General features: G+C 31.3%; 1 protein-coding gene across 1 annotated transcript; it reads left to right on the top strand.

Moving 5' to 3' along the window:
• The first annotated feature begins 2,685 nt into the window (after window positions 1-2,685).
• LOC105142141 (chaperone protein dnaJ 10) lies at window positions 2,686-7,423 on the top strand. Its single transcript, XM_011049649.1, has 10 exons — window positions 2,686-2,761; window positions 3,132-3,249; window positions 3,510-3,569; window positions 4,011-4,093; window positions 4,799-4,964; window positions 5,044-5,173; window positions 5,783-5,941; window positions 6,055-6,227; window positions 7,003-7,083; window positions 7,195-7,423. The coding sequence occupies exons 2-10, from the start codon at window positions 3,163-3,165 to the stop codon at window positions 7,273-7,275; spliced, it is 1,020 nt and encodes a 339-aa protein (XP_011047951.1). The 5' UTR covers window positions 2,686-2,761; window positions 3,132-3,162; the 3' UTR covers window positions 7,276-7,423.
• The last annotated feature ends 12,052 nt before the right edge of the window (window positions 7,424-19,475 follow it).

Genomic DNA, 19,475 nt, shown 5'->3' with positions numbered 1-19,475 from the left:
TTTTACCATTGTTAAAAAAAGAAGAAGAAGCAATTATCCAAATTATCCTGGAATTTGAAATAAATTGTTATGTTAATTGTTCGGAAAATTTAGAGTTTAATTTTTTTGATAGTGCTCACTCCTGGTGGGATTAGTAGACGTGCCGGACAAAGTTCTTTTTGCATGTGCATTTCACAGACTATGACTATTCACCATATAACTTGCAGGTAGGATAATCAACATGTAGCTTGCTGTTAGGGTAATCTATTAGTACCAAGTGCTATTTGCTTTTTCACTCGGAGAGGTCATATGCAATGTATTACCGGCTGTTTCCTCCATGGAAGCAGCAGATTTATAAAAGAAAGTACTGTAGTTTGCGACTTTATGCATCCGAGTTCCTTTGGATAGATACTGGCTTACGTCCCTTCGACGTTTTTTACTTTTCCTTTTTTCTTTCGAGAACTTTTTCGACGTTTTTCTTTTCGACGAAGCAAGTGCGGACAGCTTTGGTAAAGTCCTAGCTCATAGATTGAACTTTAGCTTTTAGGAAAGACCATGCTGCTTGGAATTTGAGGCTCGTTTGAATCCGAGCATGGAGGACCTCACGGATCAATGACAAAAGGAGTTGCATGGCTTCCACTCAAGGAAGCTAGCCCCTTTTCTAACAGATAATATAAAAAAGGCCCGGTTAGTAATGTACATTTAGGTTAAGAATTTGACAAGTGATCCCAGAGGTAAATGTGAGCATGGATCCCAAAATTGTCTTGAGTTCTGAACTTCGATATCTGGGTAATTAATCAAGCTTAAGCTCGTCGTCTTTTCTTTCTTGGAGTGTTCTTTAGTTACTAGGCCTGGTGCTCGTAGGTAGACATAGCATGTACGCTTCATGCCTCGACTCCCATCTCCCTAGCAACATTCACGGTATTTTGAGGTTATACTAGTTTGAATGTCCGTGATATGCTGCTGGGGACTCGAAAAATTTTATATGTTAAAACACTTTCAGGTCTTAATAAATTTTTTAGCATTATTATTAAATTTAAAATATAGATTTTTTTTTGTAAAGATAATTTTTTTTATTAGAGTATTTCTGTTTATCTTAAACAATATAATGTTTTAAACTAAAATTATTAATTATATTTTTTTTTTATTGTTGTTAACGTAAATTGACAAAAAAAAATATCAAAGAGTTTTTCCATGTTTTGTGTAGTTGAAAGCTAAAAAAAATCACAAATGTGATAAAATCAAGTTTAAAATCAATTTAAATATTTTAATAATATAAAAGTAATTTCAATGGAATTTTCATAAACAATGTTATTATTTTTTTCTTGTCTGATATGTAATAATTGAAAAAAAATTAAATTCAAATGAAAATTTATAATATTATTTAAGAAAAATATTAAAATTAATAAGCAAGTGAACGGGATAAAAAAGATTTATACCTGTAAAAAAAACACGTGGAAAAAAAGAAGAAGTCACAAACAAAAGTGAACGGGATAAAAAAGATTTATACCTATAAAAAAAACACGTGAAAAAAAAAAAGAAGTCACAAACAAGATAAACACTGTTTTTTTTTTTTAATCATGGGGGCAGATCTGTTTTTTTTTTTTTTAAAGAAAATGATTTAAAAAATAGTTGGGTCTCGCAGAAATTGAACCCAGAACCTCTGGACTAAATTTTCTTAAAAGCAAATGGATACCCGAATCCTTGGACGCTAGAGAATGAGAAATTTCCAAGAGAGAGCTTTTTTTTCTTAATTTTTTATATCAATAAGAAATACTATCAATTTAAAATTTTTAAATAAAAATACTTTAAATATATATATAAAAACAAAAACTACGCCTGGAGGTTCATTTGATTCCATCACGGAAGGGATAAATAGAAATGACAAAGCAGGCTTTCATGGCCCATGTGGAATCCTCGACTAGGCCTACCGTCTAGGCAAGGCCATTAGTGGATCAGCGATGCCCAAGGCCTATCAAGTAACGTTGGTATGCCATTAGGAAGCCCATTTAAATTCTGATTAAAGTGAAAAGGCCCATTTAAAATGATATTCAAGCATTTTAAATTTTATTATATATAAAAAAAAGGGTTAAAATGACACTGTTTTTAATTATTTTTTTAAATTAAATAAACTTTTAATCGGATTAACTGAGTGCTGCTTAAAATGACACTGTTTTTAATTATTTTTTAAAATTAAATAAACTTTTAATTCAGGTGGAGGGAATAGTATTTTGAAAGTACAATTACGATTATTTTTAAAGTATTATTTATTTATTAATATATTAAAACAATATTTTTATTTTTAAAAAGTTACTTTTAATATTTATATATCAAAATAATTTAAAAACACAAAATAAATATTAAATTAAATTAATTAAAAACACAAAATAAATATTAAATTAAAATAAAAAAATATATAATTTTTTAAAATATTTTTAAAATATAAAAATAAATAAAATTTAAATCAGCTAAACTGTTGATTTTTTTAAAAAAACCTTACCCTGGGTACGAATAACTATAATTGTTTTCTTTTAATTTTATGGCTCGACGTTATTAAAGTAATAGCGACAGGATTAATTTGAAAGTGAGTTTAAGTTAGAAACATAACAGAATTAATTTCTTAAGTTCCTGAAAAAAACGCTACCGTTTCTTATAATCATTGACATGGTTATTGGTTAATGTTTCTTTTTTTTTTATTAACAAATTAAAAACTTTCGAAAGTACAAAAAGCCTCCGTGTCTTTACAATCCTCTCTCTAATTTCTCTCTTAATCTTCTGTAATGTAAGTTCAAGATTCCTGATGTTGTTTTGTTGTTTTTTGTTGCAATTTCTTTAATGCTCTATGTTATAGGTTTTTATTTTTTTCTTAGTATTAGTTAAGATCATGGTAAGAATCTCCTTGTTTTATCAAAAACCCGATCTTGTTATCTGGTTTTTTTGATCCGATTCTGCTACATGTCTTTTATCAATGAGGAAGCTATATTTATGCTGCATGGCATTCTATAATTTGGAAGCAACGCATGCTGTTTCTCTTAGAAAGGAAGATTGTTTTGATGTTTAGAAATGGACACAGTTTGCTGAATTGAATTTACTCTCTCTGGTTTGTCAATGAGGCTGATTCGTTTTCTTGGTTTCTCTGATCTTAAATGTAGTTCTCGTAAATCTAGATTGAAAGCAAAACCAATGGTGAAAGATACAACTTTTTATGACATTTTGGGGGTTAGTGTCGAGGCGTCACCGGCAGAGATCAAGAAGGCTTACTATCTCAAGGTGAGCTTAAGCTCTCAATGGAAGTAGTTTCTATCTCGTGGATTAGCGACGCGGTTTATAGCTTCAATCCTATGGACGGAAAAAAAATAATGCACTTAAGTTGTTCTTTTGAGAGGGCTGTGAATTTCGAAATATGGGCTTAATTTGCAGCTACAAATTTTTTGTTTTTATCATGAACATGTGAAAGAGCTTTTTTTTCCTGCTCATTTACTCAGATTCGTGGGATTGTAATTGAGTGTGGTTTTATGTGTTCTGCACAGGCAAAAGTAGTCCATCCAGATAAAAACCCCGGCGATCCAAAAGCTGCAGATAATTTTCAGGTTAGCTAATAAATTTGATCATCGTTGAAGACTACATCTTGGTTATTGTGGCATAGCCTAGTGCTAGTCAGTTATTTGTCGTTTTGAACAAATAATCCTATGGTAGAGTTTAAGTTGTATTGATATTCAACTGTACTGCAGAATGAGGAAAACCAAGTTCTGATGTCTATTACAATTGTCATTTATTTGGACCTAGTGTGCCTCCTTGCTTGGAAAATCAGAGTGCATTGCCTTTTCATTTCATTCCTTGATGGTTATGAAAGGCGTGAACTTGAGTGTTTTCAATTCCAAAAATGCATAGTTTCTCCTCCAAAAAGGGGATCCATGATATAGCAGTCAGCTTGACGATCCTAAACAATGGAAGAAGACATTTATCTGTCAACTTTCATCTGTTGTTGAGCTTCTGTGTGCTTATTTATTTGCTATGATACATGTTTTTAGATACTTGGTGAAGCATACCAGATCTTAAGTGATCCTCAGAAACGTGAAGGATACGACAAGTATGGAAAGGAAGGAATAACAGAGTAAGTTTAAATAATGTAAAACGAGATTGTAAATTTTTCTACCATAAATTGCTTGCTATCATTCTGCTACTTAAACTTCTTCGGGGACTTTCTGGAACACAACATAGAGGAACACTTTTAGCTATAGAAATATTTCATTTTGCTAAGATGCTGATTCCCTTAGTTTTTAATGGGAAGTTGATGAAGATTGAATGCAAAATCAGGTACACGCCTTTAGTTGCAGGAAAATAGAAGGTAGGATGTTTCATTATAAAAACAGCTCCAAATATGCTTACATTTTAGCCGATTAATCCTAGTGGAATTAAATTTGTTAACAATAAAAAAAAGGGAATGAAGCTTAAATACATGCTACTCAGGTTAAAATATAGAAGTTACAGAAGATAAATTGAAGAAGAAAATGATAATCTTTTTTCTCACGATGAAGAAAAACAGTTGGATACGGTCAGGTTGGGACTTGCACACTGCCATGACGACCACATTAATCCATTCAATATACTTGGCCACTGACTTGTTCAATTCCAGGGCTCTAACCGATCAGCCAAATACTAATTTTATCAGCGAATGACTTGTCCTTTATCTTGCACTAATATTGTGTTGAAAGGGGTCCCTCTGTTAATCATTGTTGTGTTTCTCTTTGAATCTTTGTTTCATTTCCCGCATCTTGTTTAATCCAGAAAAAATCATGAGAGATACTTTATTTTCCAGGGAAATCATGTTGGATCCTTCAGCTGTCTTTGGAATGCTATTTGGGAGTGAATTATTTGAAGATTATGTTGGTCAACTGGCACTGGCTACATTATCATCTTTTGAAAATGAAGACGACATACAGGACAAGGAAATGCAACAGCAGAGAAATCAAGAGAAGATGAAGGTATTTTATTTACTTAAGTTTTTCAATGTCAGCGTTCGGTGCACTCCATTAAAGCACCTGTCTTTTTTTTAATCAACAGGTGCTGCAGAAAGAGAGAGATGAAAAGCTAATAACAAATCTCAAAATTCGCCTTGAAACATTTGTTGAAGGCCAGGAGAATGAGTTTACAAATTGGGCCCAGTCAGAAGCACGCCGCCTCTCTACAGCTGGTATGTTTTCTTCCTCAGTTAACATGTTGAATCACTTAAAATCGGTAAGGAACTTTGAGAAGTGTTGACTCTGGAAAAGCTGCTGTAAGAAGGAATTTTCATGTCCTCTCATTTTAGTGGCTGTTTCTGGGGTATATCATTGTGGTCCAACCCGATGATTCCTTCTTGAGCATATAAGTGCAGCTAGAGTATTCTGGAGAATAACTCTTTTGATGTGGAAGTAGGTCCTGTTCCCTGCCACTATGTCATGCACCATCACTTCATTTCTTTTTTCCTTTTGTGAAGCTTGTCTATATCCTTTGACATAACTCAGGATTCCATGGCAATGCCTAGGTGATGCTAATATTGTCCAAGCTGCTGTGCCCATCCTAGTCCACAGGGCAGTGGTAGATCGGACCCAATATTGAGTTTATGAAGGTTTTCGGCCATGCAGGAGTTATCTTTCAAATATTGCTCTTAAAAGTCTTAGCTACGTAGCAACATGAAAAGAGTATTATTTTAGTAATTGTGCATTAATCAAATCCTGCTGGAATTGCTTCATCAACTTCTTGCTTTTAAAATAAAATTTTCAGAATTTCTAATTGAACTCATAACCACTAAAATCATCAGCATTTGGTGAGGCTATGCTGCACACCATTGGTTATATCTACACGAGGAAAGCTGCTAGGGAGCTTGGAAAGGACAGACGGTATATGAAGGTACCATTTTTAGCAGAATGGGTACGGGATAAAGGACACCTGATGAAATCACAAGTAATGGCTGCTTCAGGTACAGTTCTCCGAAATCATAGCTTTAATATCTTGAAACAGGCTTCAAGGTCATTCATGTTAGTTTATAATTTAAACAGAACCTAAGAAGAGTATATTCTCTTGAATCTGCAGGTGCTGTTTCCTTAATTCAAATACGGGAGGAGTTAAAGAAGTTGAATGGAGTAGAAAACCAAGAAGAGGGCATGCAGAAAATCCTTGAAGATAAGAAGGATTCGATGCTTCAATCACTTTGGCAGATCAATGTGCTTGATATTGAGAGTACTTTATCACGTGTGTGCCAAGCAGTAAGTTGTTCTCTTTTCCCTTCTTATTCTCATGTCATCTTAATTTATCCTGCGAGCCTTCGTGTTATGATGTTATGGAATAGCAGTGGTCAAATGGGTTATCCCTTAGCTTTTATTAGTGTACAGACTCATGACATTAAATTGCAGTTCTAAGTTTTTTTAAGAATCAAAGAGAATGAATTAGGTGGTTGCTAATTTAAAGCTTTTCACATCTTATTGGTAGTTCGAAGAGATTAAGAGGAAATAGAATTCATTTTCGTCTGTTATTAAGAAACTGAAGTATTCACTTGCCTTCTAAAACAAGCACACTGGTTTTTGATAGAAGCCCTTATTCCAATTTTACCTGGTGATTTCTTTCTATCCTGTCACAAAGTTCTAGGCTGACATGCTTGAAAATTATGAGGTGACAGTTGACTTCATTGGAAACATGCTTAACATACACCTCCGTCGACCTACTTGCTGACCGTATCACATGCCTTCAAGTTGCTGTATGTTGAAGTTTGGCACCAGCATGCTCCTTGGATTTAGTTCGTGTGAAGCATCTTGTCTTCCATTATTTTCTTTTGTGCAATGCAAGATTTGATATCCTATGAATGCCTATTTGGTTCTGAATGTTTGGTTAGGGTCAAGAGGTTACGAAAATGATTTAAAGTTGTGTCAAGACTCAGCAGACATTTTGTATGGATGGATTGATCTCTAGCAAGGGATTGCATGGAAAACGATGGTGTTCATGCTGAAGTTAAGAAAGATTTCTTAACTATGTTTTCTGTTTCAGGTACTGAAAGACCCTAGTGTGTCCCGTGATGTCCTGAAGTCACGGGCTAAAGGATTGAGAAAACTTGGAACAATCTTCCAAGTGAGTATTGCTCGCCTCCTTCTATATCCATGTAAAGAGTTGTGGTTTGATATTTCTTTCATGATGAAGCATTAAACAGTCTCATCAATTCAATCTCCCATTGTTTCTCAGGGTGCCAAAGCTGCATACAGTCGAGCCAACAGTTTGCGCCATGAAGATGACAAGGCAATAAATACCAGTTCAACATCATAGTTATATCGATTGATACTTGGCAGATCCCAATTCTTGATCTCTACAGGTGCATGTGGACTCTTCGTTGTGTTTGAAACTAACCAGTCTATATATTATAGGCGAAATTTGTTAATTTAATCCTATATCTGTATTGATTAATTATTTTATATCTCTTGGTTTTATTTTGGTAAAAAAACCCTTTTGTTTTTAATTTTTTTAAAATTATATTATTATTAACCATGGTTAAATTTGATAGTCAAATATGATGACATGGTATTTGATAGGATCAGGAATTAAAAAATAAGTAGAACTTCTTTCGGATTAGGTTTTTGCCGAACAATATTAGCATAAATTGGCTTCCTAGGTTTTTGCCGAACAATATTAGCATAAACTGGCTTCCTTGTTCTTTACGGAGATTTTTTACATGATTTAACTTAAAAACTTTCTCAGAAAGAGAGAGATAACGATCATATAATCGAAATGTTTGTAATTTATGTTGCCTTTGGGTCTAGCGAGTAGGTTATAGTGCTGTCATTAATTAATTAATTGCTTGGTAGCATAAAGTATAAATGGATGTTCCTTCCTCGATTCCATGTATTTGATGAAAAGCAAGAAGACTTAATGAAATGAAAAGAAAATAATGTGATCTGATGTATTCTATGTTGGATTGGAGCATCTGATAAGATCAAGGGGCCTGCGTGTATCTTTTTATTGGAGATCAAAAAGCAAAAGACATGCTAAAATTAACAGGTGCCCAGGCATGCTTCACTAAGTGGCAGATATTAAAAATATTGGAGTGGCCCACCATGATAATATTTAGTGGGACAAGCATGCTCTTGCATTTTATTCTCCCAGTCCTCCGTTCACTGGTGAAAAGAAACCACAAACTCCCTCTATGCTGAAGATGATACAAACACTGCCAAGCTGATCTCTTAGTCCATGATATACACCACATAATTAAGTAGCATAAAATGAAAAATCTACTCTAATCATGCTTGCTAATCATGTATTTTTGGTCTAACTTGACACGTATTTAGGATTGTTTACAAGGAGATTGGCCAATAATTGGATACACAAGACAATGAAGGGAGGGGTTTACTTGACTATGGTCGAAGTGCTTCTCCTAAAGCTAGCCTCTTCGAATACAGGGAAGACAGATGATACTTTATAATCCCACGATGACTTCCTTTATTTTTCATCAGTGTCTTTTCATTTGTATTTGATGGGTTATCCTTGTCGTAGTTAAAGATTATCCGGAAAACATTATTAGAGGCTTGAGCAGATCCACACGAGAGGATCTTTGTCTCACCAAACACATACCTTAATATATTTTTATTATTATTTTTCACAATGGCGCAACATATATAATTTTCTTTATACGTACACATATTTGTTTCTATACCGACCAAGTTATGTTACATAATCTCTGTAGTTCATATACATCTACACACAGTTACGCACTCTATATATCTTCATTTTATTTTTCTCTTCTTGTACATTATATATATATATATATATATATATATATATATATATATATATTGACTTAAACATCATAGTATCTCATATTATTATTAAGAATTGGTTTTCAAGAACAAGCTGAGTTAGACAAAGATCCAAATTCAAGCTTTGTCTCTTTCGACCCAGGATATAGTTATAAAAACTCCATATTTTATATGAAGTATTTTCACTGGCTGTCTTAAAAAAGCTATTTTATACCATCTTGCTCATTTTTAGAACATAACCAAATGAAAAACAAAACTCAAATCAACAAGCATTCATGACCTAGTTTTCATTGATATTGACATATCTATCTTTTATGGAGAATAATTAAGTGGGCATATATTAAGTTTTGACTCATCAATATCTTAAATTTGAAAATTAATATGTTCGATATTTTTTATACATAGAATTCTAGATGTTCCGACCAAGATTAGATTAGGAAAGACTTCATTAATTTTGACGTGTGAAAACCAATTCGACAACCTTGATCATTTTATAAAAGTGTTCTTAAAAAATCATATAACATGATTCTTTTTTAATTGTGTCTTGCATGTTACGTACCACCATGAATAATTAAGTTAATTATAACCTTATTATTCAATTAAGTGAGTTCAGCTATTCGTAAAGCATCTTTTGTTAATCAATAACACTATGTTGATATATTTTCTTTATCCTGTCTATATTTATGCGTTGGCTTCGCTTTGCTTTGTTTTTGAAGAGAAATCCTTCCATCATCATCATCATCATCTAACCAAGCTTTTCAGCCTCTAAAATTCGAGGGAGATTTTAATAATTTCCACTAAGGCCACCCTCTATGGATCAACTACCCCATAGATCCACTAATTTCATCGACTCGGTCCCCGACAAAAGAAAAGTGGTCTTCTTCAACTTTTATTTTGAATTTTAAACTTAAAGGCTAAAGTTTGGTTTTCTTTTTCAAATAAATTAATCGTCAATCAGTTTATTATCTCTAAGACTTCGAGTCCAAGTGCTTTCAATTATTATAGAGAGGGAGGCCCGTCTTGGCGTTCCCTCTTCGAAGAGAGAAAAACAACATATAATTAGAAAGACAAAGTTGCCTAAAATGGTGTCCAAGAAGATTAGCTCTCTCCCTCCTCATAATTTCAGCATCATTTCCATCAACTTCTTTTGCTGGTGGATGTGCTCCTTTGCCGTCTTCCTGCTGTCCATATCCGTACGAGAAAGAAATAATAGTTTTTTTTTTTTTAATTTCTTACCCCCACCAAAAGCCATGCCATCATATTTAACTAGAGATTTAACCACAATTAATCAGCAATAAACATAAGGATTTTTCCTACCAGATAAAAATACAAAGTTAAAATTAAATAATTGATGTAAATACAGGATAAATTGAAGAACTTTGCCTATAACATATAATCTAATAGTTTTGATGTGAAGATTTAACTCGAGTATAGATATATTTATATAAAAAAGATGAATTTATTTCTTGCCGTCGTCCTTTCATACGCTATTAATGACACCCTTGAGAAAAGCTTGGAGGACGAGAACAATCGAAATTTCCCATTTCGAGTTAGATTTTTTCCGACCACTTTTAGCATAAACTGAGCTCCTTCTTCTTCACTGGAATTTGTTACGTGAATTAGCTTTATTCTGTTATCCCTTCTCAAAAAGAGAAAGACAGTGATTGTATAATCGAATTGCTTGTAATTAATTTATGTTTCTATATATTGGGTCTAGCAAGGAGCTGGCTACAGTGCTGTAATTAATTATTTGGGTATAGATGGGTGTTCCTTGATTCACTGGAGATCACAAGGCAAAAGATATGCTAAAGTAGGTGCCTAAGGCATGCTTTATGGAAGTGGCGGATATTAAAAATATTGGGACGAACCACCATGATAATATTGTTGGGCGTGGGAATTATTAAGACAAGCATGCTCTTGCATTTTATCTTCGGTTTTTAATTTGACTTTTTGTTTTTGTGTTTTTTTTTTTAAAATTAAAAATATTTTTTTTTGAATTTTTTATGTTTTTAAATTAATTTGATATACTAATATCAAAAATAATTTTTAAAAAACAAAATATATTAATTTAATTTAATTTTAAATAAAAAATATTTTAAAAAACAACGATTATTACACTACTAATCTTATTACACTACTAATCACTCCCTAAAAGAAACCACAAACTTCTCGTTGCCCCGTGTATCACATTTCTAGGTCGAAGAAGATGATATGAACATTGCCAATTAAGCTGATGTGTTAGTCCATGATAAACACCACAAGTCACATAAATCTTCTCTAATCATATTTGCTAGTCGTGTGTACTTCTGTTCAAACTTGATGCATTGTAGTTAGAAGTGTTAACAAGGAGATTGGTCAATAATTTGATAATTAAGGATGGATTTACTAAAATTAACACTTCTGGGATTTTTGAATTTCCATATGGAATATTTTGTAGGGGATCACACACTCATTTTATCAGTATTTATACACTGATTTTATTAATAAAAATTTTATTCACGGAATCACAAATAAAAATACTTTACTGAAAAATTTATTATCAATTATTATAGATGGATTTAAAAAAAAAATCATGTTAAATAATAAATTTACTCCTAATCTATCAAAGTTTTCGTTTATATTTATTAATTTTTATTTTTATTTGTTAATTTTATGGGAATGGTAAATTAACTAGAGTAGGGGTACTCCTAATACCAATTTATTAGAAAAGAACAGGAAGATAAAGTTACTTTGTGATCTCACGGTGGCTTCGTTTAATCTCCACTAGTTTTTTTTTTTTTTTTTTTTCATTTGTATTTGATGGGATGTCCTTGTCGTTGAGGATATAATTGGAAGCACCAATCGTATTTAAAAGCTATTTTATGCAACCTAATTCATCTTTAATTAATTAATTAATCAGGGCACCAACCAAAGATCAAACAATACTCGAATCAGCAAGCATTCTTGACCTAGTTTTCACTTATATATATTTATCTTTTTTGGAGAATCAGTGCTCTTTAATTCTGACTCATCATTATCTAAAATTCAAAATTAATTTAATAAGAGCTCGATAAATGTATTTATTTTTAATATGACTTTAATTAGGTGTCTCAGCTGAGCAAAAACTTAATTCCATGTGATGTGTAAAAACTAATAATTTCTTTTTTAATTATGTCTTGCATGCTACTAATTACCAATATTTGTAAATTACCTGATTATTCAATCAAGGGAATTAATCCAGTTATTCGTAAAGCATCTTTTATATTTTCGTTATCCTATTATATTTATATATATATATATGTGGGTTTTATTTGCTTTATATATTTTCTGAAGATAATTCCTTCCATCGATCATGGAGACCAAAGGAGCTTAATTTCCAGGTTCTAAAGATGGAGGGAGATTTTGGTAGTTTCCTCTGAGGCCACCCTCTCTGGATTAACAACTATATAAATCCACTAACTTCGTAGACTTGTAGTCCCGACAAAAGAAAAGTGGTCTTCTTTACCTTTTTATTTTGAATTTTATACTTAAAAGCTAAAGTTTCTAATAAATTAGTCGCTATTCGGTTTATAATCTACAAGTCTTCCACTCTAAGACTAGTGCTTTCGATTAACATAGAGAGGAAGGTTAAGTTAAGCGTACTCTCCCTGAAGAGGATTGGAAAGACAAAGTTGCCTAACATGGGTCTCATGCTTCTCAAGAAGATTAGCCTTCTCTTCCTCCTTATTTCAGCATCATTTCTATCAACTTCCTTTGCAGGTGGCTGTGCTCCTTTTTCTGTCTCTTTGCTGCAGCTTTTGGTGCACATCCGTACGATCACACACTAAAAAAAAGGATGCAGTATAAATATATAGACAAGATTCAATCCACTGTGCCTTCTGTAACCTTCAGATATTTCTGGACACCAAGTGTCAAACCTGCAATTATGCATGCTAGCTAGGGTAACATGCATGCAAATAAACATTCCAAGGGAATTTGATCGATTTAACTCTCTTTTTTTCTTATTTTGGGAATTTGTGACCTGTAGCAGGAGAATTAGTTTGCCATTAACACGCCTTCAAATTGCAGGTCGACGGTCCAAGTCTGTGAACAAGTTGGCGGAGGGAGTGGAGGCCAGTGCCGCCACTTACGAGGTTTGTAAATAGCTAGTAAACGGTCAAAAACAAAATTAAATCTCTAAAGTCTTTGAATTCTTTGTAATTATGGAGCAAGAATTGAAAAGTTATTAATTAACAAGGCTGGTAAATTTCTTGGATTATAATCATGAGATTTTTCGTTGTCGCTGCTGTTGATGGTGCAAGATTTATCCATAACACGTACGAGCCTTGCCCTTTAACCATGGATCAATTGAATATAGCTCACATGCCCAGTTTATATCATGAAATATCATTGTTAGAATGTTAGCAGCTACGTTATGATTCTCATAACAAATCTCTCTTCTTTCATCAAGTTCTTTCCAATTAACGATTCATCTCACAATTATTGCCCATGGTAGGAGAAATCAAGCAAGCCATCGCACAACAACGAGGCGACAACTATCCATGAAAGGCTTCTGAGAGTTAATTCCAAAGACTATGGAAACTATAATCCAGCTCCAGCTCTTGTTAGGCCTCCTTTCAAGCTCATACCAAACTGATGTTTGGTTCAGTCATGCATGTATTAAAGAGGTTGAGACAGTCCGAGCAGTAGTATATTTGAATAAATAAAGCAAAACGAAATCCAGACGTATGCGTATGTAAGTTGTGTTGTGTGTCCTAGACTAGTATATATATCCCCCATATATATATACACACACACACGCTAAGTTCTGTACCCTGTAACAACGTTATGTATATATAGCTTTGGATGAACGTACGCACGTATCTACGAGTTGTTTTGCATGGTAAATTAACTTGATTATCTCTACATGCTGTTGCTTTGCTTTGCTAGAATTTATATTTTGAGAGATCTTAACTCTGGACATTAATCTAACTCCCATGTACAGCCTCAATTTATGAAGTTTAATCACTGGATTGATACTTCATTAGCATATATACGTATCACGGGCTATCAGAAAATTCATGTGCTGTATACGTAAAGTGCTTGAACGCCAATGTCGTGATGAACATAACATGCGGGTTTGATGAGTATGAAATATAACGTGACCTTCCAACCAGCACATGAACAAACTCGTTTGGATTATAATTTTTCTCGTCGAATCCATCTCTATTTAGAAAACTAGAGGGAAAAAATATCAATTTGAAGATTTTTGACACAATATGAATCTGCTACTTTTCTTGAAGAATATTTCTTTTTTCGTTATGCAACATGATGTTCGAAGAAACTAAGCTGAACATTTCTTCCAAATGTTTTCACGTTTTCTTGTTTTAAAAAAGGAGAAGTTAATAATTAATCATGATGATTTTCTAATTAAATTTGAATATCAAAATATGGGGAAAAAACTTATAGTAAAAAACCAAGTTGCTCCAATCATTAGCCAATATTGGCAAATTTGTAGGGAAAAAGAAGAAGAAGAAGAAGAAGGGTTGATTAAGATTAATTAGATAATAATACTGTTTAGCTGGATAGAATACAAGTAATATCTAAAATAGTTCAATTTCCATGAGATTGTATATTATATTCATATACTGCACTCATTATATTCACTGTTTTTGTCGAGCTTATTAGTGATGCATCCATTATTTTATTTGATAAAAGGTAAGAAGAAGATTTATTAAATATTAATACATATCACATAATTTTATTTTTACCTCGTCCCATTAAATTTACAGTCTCTTGTTATATTAAACTCGAATCCTGTTGCAAGAAAAAAAAAATCATTTTCTAATATTCTGCTTAGAAATTAACTAATCAAGAAAAATACTTATTTTTTATATAAAGTTGGCATAAAGATATCCCTATCTTAAAGAATATATATATATCACAAGAGAGATATCCCTATCTTAAAGAATATATATATATATATATCACAAGAGAAAATGATATAGATTTATGTATTATAAATCCATATATTTTTTTAGCAAAACGAATTTATATTTTACAAAAACTATAAAAAAAAATGAAGCAAGGAACCATATTATAAATTGGAGAGGTAAAGAAAAAAATTGTTGAAGCGGGGCATCTAGGATTTACATGATGATATGCAAGAACATTATAATATTTGGAAGTTTAAAATTGCACGTGGCAAGGCTGAATATGCCAGAGACACCTCATGTTTAAGAAAATATGGGTTGCATTTGTAAATATAGTTCTTTTTATTATTACTTTATCGGGCTAGGCTCATCAGCGCTAACTATGGGCCTCCGTACCTGTCTGGTCTAGTTTTTAGCTTGAAGCCAATTCGCGCCCATTTATATATCCCATAATACACCCTCTTGGGCTTTGGTTTGTAATTACTGGACTAGCAAATTCATACACGTCTCCGTCCTCAACTTGCCTGATTTTCATATGGTACAATGGATGTCCAGAATAATATCCATGCATAGGGTTCATAAAAAGGAAAGATAAGAGAACGGGTGGTGTTAGATTTTGGTAATGCTGCAAGCTTTGGTCGTCATGCATGTCACCGGAATTTGCCCGGGGAGAAATCCCCCGTGAACATGATCGGTCGATCTTCACCAGTCCATCAAAGTAATTAATGTTTCATGCTTTATATTTTTTCTACAATAAAAGACTTCGTTGTTTTTACGTTTTAAATTTTTTGAAAAAAATTAATTTATTTTTTACTTCAAATTATTTTTTTATTTTTTTCAAATCATGATATTTAAAACAAAACTATTATTTTAATAGATTCATAATTTATTTTTTACTTCAAATTATTTTTTTAATTTTTTCAAATCATGATATTTAAAAAAAAACTATTATTTTGATAGATTCATAAAAAAAAATACTTTAAAAGACAATTATTACAACACTCCCAGTCACTCTCAAATAGCTCATGATCACAGTATAAGAGAGCTGCAACCTAAACACTTAGGCAAAGGTGACTCACCTAATCCCCTTTGATTTAGATTTTTAATATTAATTATGTGATTAATTTAGCGTCTCCAAGCACCACACTCCACCAGCTTGACAGAGACCTTGCCCGGAAGCTTGCTTTGCATGCCCAGATTCTAAACCCAAGTGTTCAATAAAGTCGTTTCTATCCCTCTTGACTGGGCAAGTTGGACAAATTTGGAGGGTATATGTGGTATCCCATTAACAAGCTTGTCGTTAAAAGTCCACTCATTCTTGACTCTGTGCTAGTAATAAGCAATACAAAAGGTTGAACCACATTATCAACCAACCTTTTGCCATTTACGTGCACGAGTCAAAATGTTAGACGGTTTGTTTGCTACGTTTCCCCCTCCGTCTCTAACCACCAGTTGAAAGTCATTGCTGTGCCACAAAATTTCTTGTTAACTGACGTCACTAGCAGAGCAGAGACCAATGTTACGGAAGTATTTGAGAGTTTATTTTCAAATATATTTTTTTATTTAAGAGTGTTTATTTAAGAATTCGGTAGAGGGAAGTATTGATTTTTAAAATATTTTTAGTTTAGAAATGTATTAAAATAAATTTTTAGAATTTATTTTTCATATTATATTCAAAAATAAAAAAATAATTTGAAAATAAAGAAATAAAAATTTTCAAAATATAATTAGTTCACAGAATCTCAATCTCGACTTTAAAAATCTTGAGAAAAATAACTCAGGCCATCGAGGAATCCAAATTAAAGGCTAAAAGTTAATTTAATTTTGTGATTAAGTAAGAGGAAATGTGGAGGAAGGAGAGGATTTTAACCCCACCATTTTTACTTTCTTCTTGCAGCGTGAAAAGAATCGAATGCGTACTGCGCACTTCGCGTACTGCAGAAGGCATCACCGCCCCCCCCCCCCCCCCCGCCGTATCTGCCGTCTATTCCTCCATTTTCTTTTCTTTTTTTTTCATCAACATATTCCCTTGTTTTCCCTTCTTTCCTAAATTCTTCAAGCATCCAGAGGTCTCTGATTCAAGATTCTTTCTCCCTGCCATTAGCGGGCCCTCGCTTTTGTGTGTTTTTGTTTTTCGTCAAGGATATTAGACGAGCAGTGCCAGATATTAAAAAGATTAATTAATTTGTATTTTAATTGATATCAACTCTCTTCTTTCTCTTGAAAAACCCTAAAATCTTTTTTTAAAAAAAATAAAAAAAGCAATCGTTTAGCTGCCGTCTCTCTTCTTTCTCTTGAAAAACCCTAAAATATTTTTAAAAAAAAAATAAAAAAGCAATCGTTTAGCTGCCGTTAGTGATTCTCACCAATGACATGCTCTGTTTTTTTCCTTTTCATCATCATTCACTGTTTTAGATTTTTTTTTATATATCTATATATATAAATCCAGGAGTTAGATTTATGTGATAGAATTATTCATAAAAACTAAAGCTCCTGGATAAAATATTATAGCATTTTTTATTGTTTTTTATTGTAATTTACTATGGGCTGTGATAATATATTTTTTAAAAAAAATATTTTAATCTTTGATTTTATTTTTTATTTTATATTTTTAGCATGATTGGACTATTTTAAAACTAAATTCGAGATCAATTAATTTTTTTTTTAAATGAATGGTTGAGTTAAAAGAAAGACAAATAAAGTGAAAAATACACATGTTATGTGGGAGCGGTTTTGAGATATTTTTAAAAGTTAAAAAAATAAATGAATTTAATTTCTTCATAATATCTTCTTGGTAGATGAGAAAGGAAGCGTCACTAGATTCCAACATTAAAACGAAGAATTATCATTGGTGACAACTTCAATCATTAAAATAATTAATTTTTATGTTGAGTGATTTCATATAAAGAGGAAGTTAAGATTAAGTGTTTTTATTTTTTTGGTTGATTTTGGGTTATAGAACAAGTTTTTGTGCTTTTAGAGACCATTAATTGATTTAACAATGCTCCTGTAATGTTTTTCCATGTGTTTTTGGATTGAAAAAAATGGTTAAGATTGGTTTTTGGATGAGAAAATCAGAAACTCTATTTTCCTTGCTACACTAGCTGTTGCATTCTAGGAGTTTTAAATGATATATTATTTATTTAATTTTTAATAATTGGATTGTCCCATTAAATTAAAAAATAAAAATAAAAATCCTTACACCACCGGGCTCTTCTTGACAAGTGATATACTTAACTTGGCTTGCTAGGTTGAATAATTTTTGATTATTTTTTTAAAAAAAATTACAATTTTTAGTTAACACTTTTTATATTTTTAAATATAACTTTTTTGATTTATGTTTTAGTTGATACCATTCTCTTTAATTTTTTTTACCTTTTTAAATAGTAATTTGTTTTTTTATTAAATCAGGCATATTTATTTTTTAAAATGGTTAATATGATTCGTTTGTATTTTTTAATATATTTTATATAAATTAAATAATTTTATAATATTTTTAACACGTAAAACCTTTCATAATATACTTTTCTTTTCTTTTATTCAACAAGCTTCACGTGCGTTGATTTTTTATATAAAATAATTTTAATAAACAATGATATTAAATATTTTAATTCTCTTAATTTTTTCTAATTATGTTTTTATATATTGGTAATGATTTTATTTTTATTTATTTACACAATAGTTTATTATTTATTTTATTTAGAATGGTTTATAAGTTTTTTTTTAATTTATATTTATTATTTTTTTATACAAAAAGTAACAATGAAAAATTCTATATGTTTATTTTTTTTTAATCCTGCAACGGTTTTTCAACTTGATCCTTATTCTTATAATTTTATATTTTTATTTTTATTTTTCAATTCTTATCAATAGTGTATTTTTTTTTCATGTCAATTCTTTTTTGTTTTTTTATTTTTAATAATATCCTTTTTTTACATGTTTTTTTTATTTTTGTTTGAATTTATGCTTCAATTAATATCTCTTCTTTGTTATTTTTTATTTTTTTAGCTTTTTCTCATGATAATTGTGTGTTTAATTTTTTAAGAAGCCAAAATGATTCATTTGTATTTTTTTATATTTTATATACATCAAATATTTATTTTTTAATTATATTTTTAATATATAGAATAGTACATAATATTTTTTTATCCCATAAATTTATTTGTGTGTCAATTTTTATTATAAATTGATTTTAATAAACGAATTCATTAAACATACTCAATTAAATAAAAAAATTTTATGTTATCATTTTTATATATATTTTTTACTTGCCATCACTATCTTTTTTTTAAAATATAATTCAAACAAGATCAGCTTATTCCAAATAAAAAATTATTTTAACATATCCATACTAAAAAAATCGTTGCCCTACTCCAAACACCCCCGTGACATGTTATCTATTTACACTCTCAATTTACTGTAGCATTTTTAAAAGGCTCTTGATTTGACGGTGACGCCCGTTCCTTTTATTATTTCATCGCGATTTAGACTCAAATGTATACGTGGGATGTAATCAATTCTTATAAATATGCAATTAATGTAAATATCATTACGAAGTTTATTTATTTATTTATTTATTATTATTACCACTCAAGTAATTGAAAATACCAATTATTGTTTGGAAGACCATAGGATTTTGTTGAGAAATTGATGGAAGAACCATAAAATACTCCCAGTTCCTATCCCTTTCTCTACTAGCTTAGGAAAACATGCAAGAAACTGAAAGGATGTTTAAAGGTTTTTTCATCAATTTCTCAATGAAATTCCAATAAAAGGAATAAATTTTAAAATATATACTTAAAAGGAAAAATAAAAGATTTTGTAA

The sequence above is a fragment of the Populus euphratica genome, unplaced genomic scaffold, assembly GCF_000495115.2.
Source record: "Populus euphratica unplaced genomic scaffold, PopEup_1.0 scaffold3.1, whole genome shotgun sequence".
NCBI lineage: Eukaryota > Viridiplantae > Streptophyta > Magnoliopsida > Malpighiales > Salicaceae > Populus > Populus euphratica.
Note: the sequence above shows the minus strand (reverse complement) of the source record. Positions and strands in the feature narration are given on the sequence as shown.